The sequence below is a fragment of the Mandrillus leucophaeus genome, unplaced genomic scaffold (genome assembly GCF_000951045.1).
Source record: "Mandrillus leucophaeus isolate KB7577 unplaced genomic scaffold, Mleu.le_1.0 Scaffold35, whole genome shotgun sequence".
NCBI lineage: Eukaryota > Metazoa > Chordata > Mammalia > Primates > Cercopithecidae > Mandrillus > Mandrillus leucophaeus.
In genome coordinates, this window is record NW_012103698.1 from 3923249 (window position 1) to 3935979 (window position 12731).

The 12731-nt window shown below is 40.6% G+C and overlaps 2 protein-coding genes across 4 annotated transcripts in view; one reads left to right on the forward strand and one right to left on the reverse strand.

Annotated features, from left to right (window-relative positions):
• The first annotated feature begins 16 nt into the window (after nucleotides 1–16).
• On the forward strand, nucleotides 17–5724 carry SRP14 (signal recognition particle 14kDa (homologous Alu RNA binding protein)). Of its 3 annotated transcripts, none has more exons than XR_001007053.1 (6): nucleotides 17–121; nucleotides 269–341; nucleotides 821–933; nucleotides 2144–2176; nucleotides 2674–3090; nucleotides 5697–5724. XR_001007053.1 is itself a non-coding variant. In XM_011989320.1 (6 exons), exons 1-6 carry the CDS (start codon nucleotides 98–100, stop codon nucleotides 2894–2896), a joined length of 417 nt encoding a protein of 138 aa, XP_011844710.1. In that variant the 5' UTR covers nucleotides 25–97; the 3' UTR covers nucleotides 2897–3458. The 3 variants fall into 3 exon arrangements, 2 of the variants coding, with proteins under 2 accessions (XP_011844709.1, XP_011844710.1); XM_011989320.1 differs by lacking the exon at nucleotides 5697–5724 and having other exon boundaries at nucleotides 25–121; nucleotides 2674–2778; nucleotides 2828–3458; XM_011989319.1 differs by lacking the exon at nucleotides 5697–5724 and having other exon boundaries at nucleotides 2674–3457.
• Nucleotides 3603–12731, reverse strand: part of EIF2AK4 (eukaryotic translation initiation factor 2 alpha kinase 4) — a 109186-nt gene continuing 100057 nt past the window's right edge. The window contains exons 33-38 of the mRNA XM_011989318.1: nucleotides 9742–9800; nucleotides 8765–8862; nucleotides 6963–7031; nucleotides 6380–6424; nucleotides 4744–4862; nucleotides 3603–4152 (exon numbers count right to left, since the gene is read on the reverse strand). Of these exons, the coding sequence (XP_011844708.1) occupies nucleotides 4095–4152; nucleotides 4744–4862; nucleotides 6380–6424; nucleotides 6963–7031; nucleotides 8765–8862; nucleotides 9742–9800 (448 nt within the window). The 3' untranslated portion in view covers nucleotides 3603–4094. The remainder of the gene's footprint in view (nucleotides 4153–4743; nucleotides 4863–6379; nucleotides 6425–6962; nucleotides 7032–8764; nucleotides 8863–9741; nucleotides 9801–12731) is intronic.

A 12731-nucleotide genomic window follows, 5' to 3' on the forward strand; every position in this document is an offset into this window, starting at 1 on the left:
GAAGCGTAGTAGCGGAAGTCCCGCCCAGCCTAGGCCGAACTTCCGGCTCTCACTGCTAGGGGCTTCAGCGGAGGGAGTGGAGCGAAGCGTCGCCGCGATGGTGTTGTTGGAGAGCGAGCAGGTATGGCTAGGCCTGGCCGGCAGAGAGACGGGGGCGGCTCAGGCTTTGGTCGAGACCTCTGCCTCCTTCTGCGGGAGGACCAGGGCCTTGACGCGGCGGGGCGAGGATTTGGGGCTGGCTAACGGGGCCGGGCCTGTTGTTTTTCAGTTCCTGACGGAGCTGACCAGACTTTTCCAGAAGTGCCGGACGTCGGGCAGCGTCTATATCACCTTGAAGAAGTGTAAGCAGCGGGAGGGGAGCCGGGCGATGCTCCCCGGGTGCCCGGTGTCTGGGAGCCACCGGAGTCTGTCCGCCGCGGACCGCCGCCTTCCTCAACCGTCCGTCACTCTGTACTGGGCACATTCGGGGCTTCGGGCCTGGAAAATAGTGGGGATTGTAGCGGGCGCAGTCCCCAGCGCTGAGCCGCCTAGGTTGCTTCTGGTAACAATGGGTCCCAAGCAGCCCAGGGCTCTTTGTCAGGGATCCCAAACGCCGCCACTTTGAGTGGGAGTTAACGTGCTTCGCTATTACATGTTTCCGTCGTGGAAATAATAGTTTCTCCAGGGTTTCGCCAGACCGTGGTAGCAGACGAGGTGTTTAACAGAACTAGAGCAGCGGGGCTGGATTAGGTCATCACTTACCCCCTCCTCTGTTTTAACTGTTTGTCTGCCGCTCAGCCACGTATGCGGCCGTGTTCACCAGGATGCATTTTTCCTTCAGATGACGGTCGAACCAAACCCATTCCAAAGAAAGGTACTGTGGAGGGCTTTGAGCCCGCAGACAACAAGTGTCTGTTAAGAGCTACCGATGGGAAAAAGAAGATCAGCACTGTGGTGAGCTGAGTTCCTAAGGCTATCTTTTGAAATGTAAACACTCGAATTGAAGAGAGGATGGGGCGTTTCTGAACCAGGCTTTAATTTACTTTTCCCTTTTGCCCTGTGTGGCTATTTCTGAGACCAGGACCTTCCTATACTTCAGTAGTAGAAAACTCAAGAATAAAATAAAATGAAGAAGGTAGAGGTCAAACAGTCGTTAGTTCTGCTAAAATTTTTGCGGAAATGAATGAAAGTAGCGTATTCGTCCTTATTCGTAGTACTGTAAGGAGCCGTTGGCATAAATATTTGATTCCTTAGCCCCTTCCTGTGCTGGGCGTTCAGTAAGCAGTTTCTTGGTACCAGGTGATGCTATTATTTCCTTATCTTTGTGGTTCACATGGCGAATGTGCAGCTAAATGTTAGGTTTCACACTTGAGAAAATATGCATTTTAGTCAAGAACCCTAGTCTTTCCTTTCAGTGGAGGTTGAATAATGCAAAGGAAGAGACTTCTTGAGTTGAGTGAATACTACTTTATTCTGCTGTGGCAGAACCACACTTACTCTCTAATCACATTAGTGTAGGATACTGACTGCATGAAAATGTAGACTAGACTTAGTTGGTAAGTCTCCCGTGACAAGTTATCTTGAGAGGACTTTTACAGTAAAACAAGCCTATGTGGTTTTTACAAATAAAGTTAGATATCATGAAATAACGAAAACCTAAGGAGTCTTCTTCAGAGGTAGAATTTATTTTGTGGTAGCTTGCATTGTGCTTAAATATGCTTGAATTAATGGAAGGCAGGTTTAAAAATATGGGGAGGGAGTAGTTTAAATATATCTTATATTAATGTATAAAAAATTAATACTGAGAAGTCCTCTGACTTTTCTCAGAACCCAGGGAGAACACTCAGTGCCACCTTTCTAAGGGATTTCAAGAGGTGAGAAACAAAGCTTTTTTTTTTTTTTTAATTAAAGGAGCCTACTGCCTTTCACCTCTTGGTGCAATTCTCATGTGGAAAAAGAAGTAGAGCTCCTTTTCTTGTTCTCTAGGCAGAGGAAAGCAGAGTAGAAAAGTAACCATTCATGTATTACGAACCCCTGAAGTTGGGAAGAAGTATTTTAAAGATAAGGATGTTGTCTTCCAGAGGCTTTTGAGATACTGTCTGGGGTGGAGAAGAGGATGCTTATATGGATAATAGGTGTGACCTCTTTTTTCCTTCTCTTTCAGGTGAGCTCCAAGGAAGTGAATAAATTTCAGATGGTGAGTTTTGGGTGTTCCTTATGTCTTCCTTCTCAGGGCAAGAGTCAGCATGATAGTGAACACTGGGTAAGATTGATACTTGGGTTCACTGCTCTCTGGAGATAAGTTTTACTGGTATTTTTCAAGTAAAAGCTGCCAGGGTGTGAATTTCAACGCTAATACGCTCTTCCTTTCTAGTTCTTTTTAGTTAGATTTTGTCTTAGGCTGTAGATATATGCTACCTATAGTATAGTTGAACAAGAAGTTGCCTGCAGTTTTCCCTTGAAAAAAACGTAAAAAATGTGTGCAACTGTCTGTGGGTGTTGCAGAAGCTGTTATAATGTGAAAGAGTGTTTTATGCTTATACCATTTTCCGGTACAAGTGTCCAGTGGTGCTATATTCTTTATCAGGTAGGCTTCCTGATTTTTGGCTACCCTAAATCCATTATGCAAATAGGGCTGCTGTTCTGCTAATTTGCACATCTTCCCACTAAGGTGTGCTCTGTTGTATATTTCAGGCTTATTCAAACCTACTGAGAGCTAACATGGATGGGCTGAAGAAGAGAGACAAAAAGAACAAAACTAAGAAGACCAAAGCAGCAGCAGCGGCAGCAGCAGCGGCAGTAGCAGCAGCAGCAGCACCTGCCGCAGCAGCAACAACAGCAACACCAGCAACACCAGCAGCAACAGCAGCAACAGCAGCACAGTAAAGGGCACAAATTTCCTGCTTTCACCAATTAACCACTGAATTGCTATTTTTTCCGTTTGGCCACATAGCTAGGTTTCTGGTTCCCCCACAGTAGGTGTTTTCACATAAGATTAGGGTCCTGTTGGAAAGAACAGTTGCAGTGTTTATAGGGTAGTTGTGGTAAGAATCTAGTTTATTTTGCATTTGGCTAATTGGTCTGTGTTGCATGGTTATATTCTCCTGGATTATAGATTAAGTCTCTGTAGACATCTCTGTGAAGAGCAAGCTATCATTAAACATGTCTGTTTATCAGCACTGTCTCTTTATTCTTTTCCCATCCCATTTTAACAGTTCTGGCAATAACTGTTAATTCTAGAATGATGTGATTAATGAATAGGCTTTAGCTCTATAATATCTTCTAGGTTATTAGAATTGAAACCTGACAGTTTTATAAAAAGTCATGTTACCTCATGAGCTGCTTCCTACCTGGCTGTATAATTTTATCATCATGGTTCCTCAAGTGCCAATGAGTTCTCATAGTCAAATGAGAGTTTGTTTAACCACCTTAGGATAAACATATTACAAAGTCATCAAGAATAAAGGTTCCAAAGTAATAATGATTTTTGGTTTCTTTATGCCCTTTAGTTTGGATATTTTCATGTGCTTAGTCATTACAGCCAAGGGAAGAAAAGGCTATATCTTAACGTTCTAAGAGCTCCCTAAAACCTTTAGTGTTAATAGATTTACAATTAAAAAGCAGCAGGTATATGAAAGCATTTATTATATCCCAAAAGATAAATTTATATTACACATGAAAAACTAACAAAGCTCAACTTTGTAGGACAGCTTCTTAGAAAATTTTTTTTTTTTTTTAAAAGACAGGGTCTTGCTCTGTTGTCCCAGGTTGGAGTGCAGTGGCGCAGTCACAGCTCACTGCAGCCTCAACCTCCTAAGGCTCAGATGATCCATCTCAGCCTCTGGAGTAGCTGAGACTACAGGCATGTGCCACCGTGCCCAACTAATTTTTTCAGTTTTTATAGAGATGGGGTCTTGCTTTGTTGCTCAGGCTGGTCTCAAACTCCTGGTTTCAAGCAATCTTCCTGCCTTGGCTTCCCAAAGTGCTGGGATTACAGGTGTGAGCCACTGCACCTAGCCTCTTAGAATTTAGTTTTAAATTATTATGAATGTACAATATTCCGTTATTCCAGTATAAGCCTCTGTTTGAATGAGGTTAATGACAGTTCTTTAGGGTTAAAATAAGATTCTGTAGTAATCATCTCTATAGCTATACAGAAATAGCACAGACACCCTGCAAAAGAAAGGAAAAGGTTATAAGGACAGACTCAGTTTAATGAGTGAAGAACAGAGCTAATAAATTTTTATAACAACCTGTAGGAGCTTTATTTAAGGAAAAACGAGGGAAGGCTAGTCACTAAAAAATTATATAGGTTTTATACAAGGTGTGACTGATGGGGGTCTGTAGTATAAGGTCCTAATAAGGAGATAACCATTCACCTCATAGGCTTCCTTGTTGCCTTTTAAGTGTGTCATAATGTGAATGATTGATTGGTATTTTGACATTTGGTATTTTGACATGACATACAGCAAAGCAGTCATGGTTATTTTCTTTCATTTAAACATACTTCTTAGAAACTGAATTACCTGGGTGAACAAAACTGTAATTGGGACAGCTACTCCTAGGAACCCTGTGTTTTGTTATTGATGAGATCATGACTGTGATTCACAGTCCAAGCAAGATTTATTGGCTGTCAGCTGCAGTTCTAACAACAGCTTACCAGGCGCCAAACCTCAGCAAGACAACGAAATAATGTCACTCTGAAACCCCTCCCTGAATTGTAACCATGTGAAACCTGCTATGCCCACCCAAGTGATAACTTACTTTTTTTCTACTTTGATGTTATAAATTTCATCACAGACTAATTTGAGGTATCTTTGCTTTGGCAGGCGTGACAGCAGCTGCTTCACAGTTGTGTTAAATGCCTGTTCATCAGCATCCCACTAGGAAAAAAATAGATAAGACTTAACAGCAGGGCACTAGGGTTTACTAGCTGGCTTTTTCTGGGTCACTAATGAAATTCCAGTGTCATTCCCCTCTTTATACCAGGGGAATCAGTAATAGGGAGATAGCAGAACCGGTTAGGAGACTGCCGGGGTTCCTTTGAAGCACCAATTTTTCTTAAAACAAGACTCCCTAATTAGGGCCTGATTCATGATGCTGCAGCCCTAGTGTGCTGATGTAACTGTAGACCAGTTATTTCTGCCTACTGCTTTTTTTTTTTTTTTTTTTATTGCCCAGGCTGGAGTGCAGTGGCGCGATCTCGGCTCATCACAACCTCTGCCTCCTGGGTTCAAGTGATTCTCCTGCCTCAGCCTCCCAAGTACTGGGATTACAGGCACGTGCCATTACGCCCAGCTAATTTTTTGTATTTTTAGTAGAGACAGGGTTTCACCATGTTGACCAGGCTGGTCTCGAACTCCAGACCTCGGGTGATCCACCCACCTCGGCCTCCCAAAGTGCTGGGATTATAGGCCTGAGCCACTGCACCTGGCCTCCATTTACTTTTTGTACAATGGTGATAGCAGCTCTCAAGTATGTATATCCATTTGACTGGATCATAAATCACTACACTGCCAGTATAGTGGCATATGCTTATTTGTAAGAACAACAAATGAAATACAAAATATTAGTTCTAGGGCCAAGTTCACTATTAATGTAGTTTAATCTGTGAATAAACACTCTGGATAGACAAAAAAGTATTCTTTGATATGACATGTTGCAAAAGTCACCTATAGCTATGACTATAGTTAAGTGTTCTTAATAGCAAAGATAACTATTCAAATTTTTAAAGTTCTCATTTAGGCTATTTGAAGATAAAGGGATGTACCTGTAAATATATATATATATATATTTATAAAGGACCTAATTAATTTTTACAAAAGGATTTTTTTTTTTGTATAGTACTCATCTGCAAATGAGCTTCTCTAGCTGGAATGGAGGTTTGTTTGAGAGACAGTATATAGTATAGTGGTTAAGAACACAGATTCTGCTAGTGTGCTTAGGTTCGAATCCTGGTTCTACTACTTACTAGCTGGGTGACCGTGGGTAAGATATTTAAGCTCTCTACTTCCATACTCTTAAAGTGGGGATAATAACGGTATCTACATTTTGGGGTGGTTATGATTAAATGAGTTACTACTTGTAAAATGCTTACAACAAGGCCTGCCAGACCCTGACATGTAGTAAAAGCAGTATATGTGTGTGTGTGTGTGTTTTTTTTTTTTTAAATAAAATAAGTATCTCTGAAAAAATAAAAAGTCACTAGAAAAGTATAAGTTCATCAACATAGGATTTAGGAATGTATGTGTCACATAAAAGGAAAAATGTTACTAAATTCCTGGGACTGCCAGAAAAATACTATCACGAATGAATGCCATCTTCAGTATTCTTTTGGCAAACTAACAGCAAAGATTTGGGATCTTAAAGGCCACAGTGCAGAAGAGTTCGTATTGCTTACCTCTAATGATAAAAACTGTAATATTGTTTCTTTGGGTAGATCCACCTGTGAATACACAGAAATGTACATCATCTCTCAGGGAACTCTCAGCAGCACAATACTGCCTTGTGACCATAGTGTCACGTGGGATGCAGCAGTATGAATAGGGTTTGCAGAGTCTGAGATGCTATTGTGCTATAAAAGGGCTTAATGAACTGTGCAGTGATAAGATCTTAGCACTGGAGAATTAATAAGCAGTGGCAACTGTACTCCCTTTCCTTCTATACCACATCCAAAAGGTTTGACACTGCTACATGTATTCGGTGTAAGCTTAGTAAGGCAAAGGCCTGAAATATGTAGGAAAATGATTTTTGTTTTCATTTTCCTCCCTCTATCTTTCAGAGGAACAAAGAGGAGAAACAACCTTAAATTCTCCCCCTAGTTCTTAATAGTTTTAAATTGCATGTAGTTCACATCAGTGACAATAAGGCCTGCACCCAAATTCTGCTGACACTGAGCAGAAAAGCTCTGAACCCTGAGGCAACTACTTTGACAGTATGGACGGAAAGAAGCCACCTTCAAAATATGAAAGAAAGCCACTTACAGCCAGAATTTCAATTTCACTGCTTTTCTGATGTAAGTTGGCAAGGGAGGTCTGAAGTCGAGTTTGTACCTAATAATAAGAAAATGGAATTCAGAACATGTTAAACCAAGCCATCTTTCTTGCCATCTTATTTCCTATCCCAGGACACAATCACAGGGTAACACACCAAAGCCTAGAAAGGATTCCAAATGGTGTCTAAAGGTTTGCCCTTGGCTGGGTGTGGTGGCTAATGCCAGTAATCCCAGCACTTTGGGAGGCCAAGGCTGGGGGATCACCTGAGGTCAGGAGTTGGTGACCAGCCTGGCCAACTTGGCGAAACCCTGTCTCTACTGCAAATACAAAAATTAGCTGGGCATGGTGGCGGGCGCTTATAATATACTAGCTACTCGGGAGGCTGAGGCAGGAGAATCATTTGAACATGGGAGGCAAAGGTTGTGGTGAGCTGATACTGCGCTACTGCACCCCGGCCTGAGTGACAGAGCGAGACTGTCTCAAAAAAAGAAAAGATTTGCTCTTAATCCATTCAGAAAGGGGTGTCTAGCAATATGATCTCAGAGGAAATGAGGTTTTTATGACTTATCTTGACCATCTGTTTAATAATCCTTGTCAATTATCTCTTCATAATTTTGAAATGATGCCTTGTAAAGGCTCAGTGCAGTGACACAGTGCACACAGAGAGATGATAGTATGAAGCTAAACTGGGAAAAAGGGAGAGGTGGCAGCAATGAGGACATGGCATGAGAACTGAAACTTGGTAGGTGATGAAGGCAGTAGGAAGATGGGAAAAATAGGTTTCCACCCAAATCCTGAGAAACAGCTAGAAGAGCTTACAAAAATAAAGTACCTGATCTTTGTATTTCAGTCTGATTACATTTCTAAAATTGACTGCGCTTTTAACACTCACTCTTTCACATATGTCCACAGCATACTCTAACATTCTTATTCTATACATTTAACTCAGAGTTCTACTATAGTTATTTTATTTTATTTTGAGACAAAGCCTAGCTCTGTTGCCCAGGCTGAAGTGTAGTGGCGTGATCTCGGCTTACTGCAATCTCTGCTTCCCCAGTTCAAGCGATTCTCCTGCCTCAGCCTCCTGAGTGGCTGGGATTACAGGCATTTGCCACCACGCTCGGCTAAGTTTTGTATTTTTAGTAGAGAGGGTTTCACCATGTTGGCCAGGCTGGTCTCGAACTCCTGGCCTCAAGTGATCCGCCCTCCTCAGCCTCCCAAAGTGCTGGGATTACAGGCATAAACCACCGCACTTGGCCTATGTTTATTTTCTTTTATTATTCTCTACATAATGCATATGCTTCTAAGTTATAAACTCTTTTGAGGACTGGGGCCATGTTAATGTCTTCTACATTTTACACAGCTCTTAGCACACCATTAGGCATATAGCAAATGCCGAAACCATGTATGGAATGAGAAACCTGCCTTAAGTCTTGTCATCGGCCTCTTCTACTTTGCTGTTTAGAGCACAAACAAACCTCAATTACCTTTAGAGCCAGATTAGATAGTTTTCGTTTAGGTGCAATAACTCTGACAACAGCTGCTTCAAGGTGCCCACAGGGCACAATGGCCCCTCTCTGGAGGACAGATGGGAATTCTGGAGCCAGAGAGATGCTTTGTATTGATAATGCTTTCAGAAACCACCCAGTTAGGGAAGTTGGAAGAAAAAAATTTTTTTTTTGGAAAAAATATTTCCAAGAAATTCCATGTTTCTTATTTTCCTTTCCTGTTATTGTTTTTCTCTTCTGTAACTCATATTAGAAAGCCAAAGACACCCTGACCCAGTGTACCTGAGTTTCATACCGCCTCCTAGTGCTGGCTGACAGCTTCTCTGGGGCTAGCACACTCACGATGGGAACCACTGTTGCTCCATGGATTTCAAACAAACCTGAGACAGAGAGTTTCAGAATTTACGGCCTTATCTGGTCCCACTTTCTACAACATACTACAGAGAGATGGCAGAGTTTATTAGTAGACACCCTGTGGTGATTCTAAGGGCTAGATCATAGCTGGGCTGTGTTTTCCATCCCTGCAACCGTCTGCACCGGATAGGTGAGGTGCCCAGAACCCCAACACCCAGCAGTTTTGATGCATCTCTCCTCAGGCAGGGATTGAGGGGTGGTGGAAGGGGCAGGGAGGCAACATGAGTCATTAAAACCTCAGGGGCCTAAGAAAATCAAGCTGAATATCGCCAAATCCTAATACTTCTTTAAATTCCTGCAAGAATTGGAAATCTGATGGCAACACAAAGTTAGTGCTAACAGAAATGAATGGGAAAGACTCAATTCTGTTAAAAGCCAAATATGTCTTCTCATGGCCTTAACTGGAACCCTTCTTTTTCAGTAAGGTTGCTAGAGGTGATGAAAGTAAAGGCATAACTATCACCACTGTGCCCTCTTGGCTTTCATGAAAACAAAATGTGTATAGTGTCTTTCTTCAAGGGATTTCAAAATACTTCCTTCAATCCTCTGTATGAGGAAAATCTCCAGGAAAATTATCCACATTTCACTTGTACAATAAATTGAGTAAAAGGAAGATTAAATCACTTGTAAAAATAAGAGTAGAAGAGTCGGCTAAATTCCAGTTGTTTTATCATTTTCTAGGATGTGGATTTCAAAGCATAGGGATGAATCCCACGTGGTACAATTTATTGTGTATATATTATTTTAAAAATAGATTTCCAATGTCAAGCAGTTAGCCACAGTAATAAGTGCTTAGAGCAAACACATAAGCATCATTATGTTCAGATTATAATTAGTAATTATACCTGAAGCATTAGAAAATGACCCCTTCAGATTTTGCACTGCAAGATTATCGGAAGCTTCTCTAAAAACAAGCAAACAAAAGCAATTAAAGAACAGTCAATAAGGCACAAGCAACACATAACTTACAGTGAACTACATGTATAGTGAGTCACTTTTCCATTAAATATAAAAACATCTTCTTCTTGGTTATTAGTGGGTGGAAACACAAAAACAAAAAATTTGCATTTAGTTATGCTTTGGTCAAGAGCAAGTAAAAAATTATAAAGGATGTCTTTTTAAGTTAACAAATGCCTAAAGAAAACATTCTGATTTATTCAGCTGGGCTTGAAATCCTGGATCCACACAAGAAGCTGATTTCAATGAAATATAATGGCTGTTCTTTCCGCCCCCCTCATAATACAAGGAAACACGAGCAACAGCAGCTCCACCTTCATTATGGCAGCAGCCTTGGCAACCACCCACAGGAGAACATTTGGCAAATAAGGATATTCTTTAAAAAGCTGTGAATGGATGTTCTTTCAAATGCTGTGAATTAATTTATAGCCTTTGAGAGAGACAACAGCACTCTATCTTGGGAAAGCAGGGAAATAATCATTTGCGTGGAGGAAAAACTCTGAACCTTTCCCTGCTAACACTAAATCCCATGTAGCCTTTTAAATGTCCTGGAAATGTTCCCCCATACTCACTACTTGGCTATTTCTTGGTTTCTTTTCTAAACCTCTGTCTTTGATTTAGATCTATAATTCCAATACTGGTGATTTCAAGAACATTATGTTCCCTCAGAAACACCTAATGGGGAATTTATTAAGGCTAGGTGCAAATAAGAAGGGGTGGGGGCGTGAGAAGAACAGAGCAAGGTTTGTTTTCTATAAGCCAGGAATTCTTAATCTTGGTACTACTGAAATTTTAGGCCAGAAAATTCTTTGTTGGGGGGTATTAGTCCTGTATCCTTTAGTATGTTTTCACAGTATCCCTGGCCTTTCCTAGATAGCAGTAGAACTCCCCAGTTATGACAACCAAAAATGTCTCCATATATTGCCAGATGTCCCCTGGGAAGCAAAATCATTGTTGGTTGAGAATCGCTGATATAAGCCAAAAAAATTACAGTGTTGTATTTTCTGATAATGAGCATATATATAAGAATTGCTTTAGGCGGGAGAATTGCTTGAGCCCAGGAGTTGGAGACCAGCCTGGGCAACACAGGGAGATCCTGTCTCTACAAATAATTTTAAAAAATTAGCTGGGCAAGGTAGCACGTGACTATGGTCCCAGCTACTCAGGAGGCCAAGAAGGGAGGATCACCTGAGCCTGGGAGGTTGAGGCTATAGTGAGTCATGCTCACACCACTGCACTTCAGCCTGGGCAAGAGTGAGACTCTGTCTCAAAAAAAAAAAAAAAAAAAAAAAAAAAAAAAAAAAAGAAAAGAAGAAAAGTCAATCTAGTGACTGTGTATAAGAAACTCACTTTAAATATAAAGATAGCTAAGTTGGCCCAGTGCAGTGGCACACACCTGTATCCCAGCTGGAGGCTGAGGTGAGAAGATCACTTGAACCCAGGAGTTCAAGGCCAGCCTGGGCAACACGATGAGACCCCATCTCTTAAAAAAAAAAGACAGGTTAAAAATAAAAGGATGGAGAAAGGTAGTGATATAAACACTAACCAAAAGATTTCAGAACAAGAAATATTAGCAGGGATAAGGAATATTTTATAATGATGAAGACAATTCATCAAGAAGATATAAAATCCTAAATATGTATAATAACAAAGCTTTGAATTTTTTTCTGTAAAGGACCAGATAGGAAATATTTTAAGCTTTGCAGGCCATACATAGTTTGAGTCACACACTCTCCTTTGTTTGTTGTTGCTTTTTAACAAAGAATGTAAAAACTTTGAGTTCACAGACATATAAAAGTAGGCTACAGGCTGAATTTGGTCCAAGTTGTAGTCTGTCAATTCCTCCTCTAAAGTTCTACCTGAAAAAACTAAAAAATGAATCAACTAAATCCCAAATGAGCAAAAGGAAGAAAATAGTAATAGGTAAGAGTGGAGATGAATAAAAGAGAAAACACACGAGCAAATAAAAACTCAGAAAAACCAATGACACCACAAGCTGGTTCTTGGAAAGACAAAATTGATCAATCTCTAGCCAGGCTGATTAGACAAAAAAGAGGGAAGACACAAATTACCCGTATCAGGTCTGAAGGAGAGAGCAACGCTGCAGATCCTGGAGACAGTGAAACAATAACAGGGAAATATTTGAAAACTCAGATGAAATGGAAAAGTTCTGGGAAAGATATAAACTACCAAAGCTGCCTCTAGAAGAAAGAGGTGACCAGAATAGCTCTCTATGTAGAAATATTTGAGGTTGGACTTCTAATATCAATTGTATACAATATCTTACAGAAAACAGAAGAGGAGAGAATGCTCTCCATCTCATTTTATCAGGCCTGCATTACCCTGATATCAAAACCAAACAAAAACATTAGAAGAGAAAAATATTTTTAAGAAAGTTTTTTTTCCCTTTAAAAATAATTAGAAATAAACATTAAGAGGTGGTATATTTAGGAACACTTTTAGTTGAGTACAAAAAAGTAAAACTGGTTACAAAGCAGTGAGAGGATATGCCTATCAGCAGAAATCAACTTTACTTATTCTTATTTTCTTAGATGGAAAAAGAGAACAAGAGAAGAAAAGTAGGAAAAAACCACAGCCAGTTTTTTTGTTTGTTTTGCTTTTTAAAGCTTTAATGAAGGTGGACTCTCTTTCTTATTTTATACACATTTTCCTCAGTAAGAAACCCAACAATGGAAAGGGAGAGCAGAGGGAATGGATTTCCAGCCACCTACACGGCCCGGGGCCTCAGTGTGAAGGCAAGTGTTCCACAGGTAACACCTGACTACTGAATTGTAAAAAATCTCTGGCGTCTGTTGGCTGCATAAATGTCTTCTTTTGAGAAGTGTCTGTTCATATCCTTTGCCCACTTTTTGATGGG

Excerpts from the sequence above, each read along its gene's own strand:
- SRP14 (XM_011989319.1), top strand. The coding sequence starts at position 98 with ATGGTGTTGTTGGAGAGCGAGCAG. Across the intron at positions 934-2,143 it reads AAAAGAAGATCAGCACTGTG|GTGAGCTCCAAGGAAGTGAA; the intron begins GTGAGCTGAGTT and ends CTTCTCTTTCAG. Across the intron at positions 2,177-2,673 it reads AAGTGAATAAATTTCAGATG|GCTTATTCAAACCTACTGAG; the intron begins GTGAGTTTTGGG and ends TGTATATTTCAG.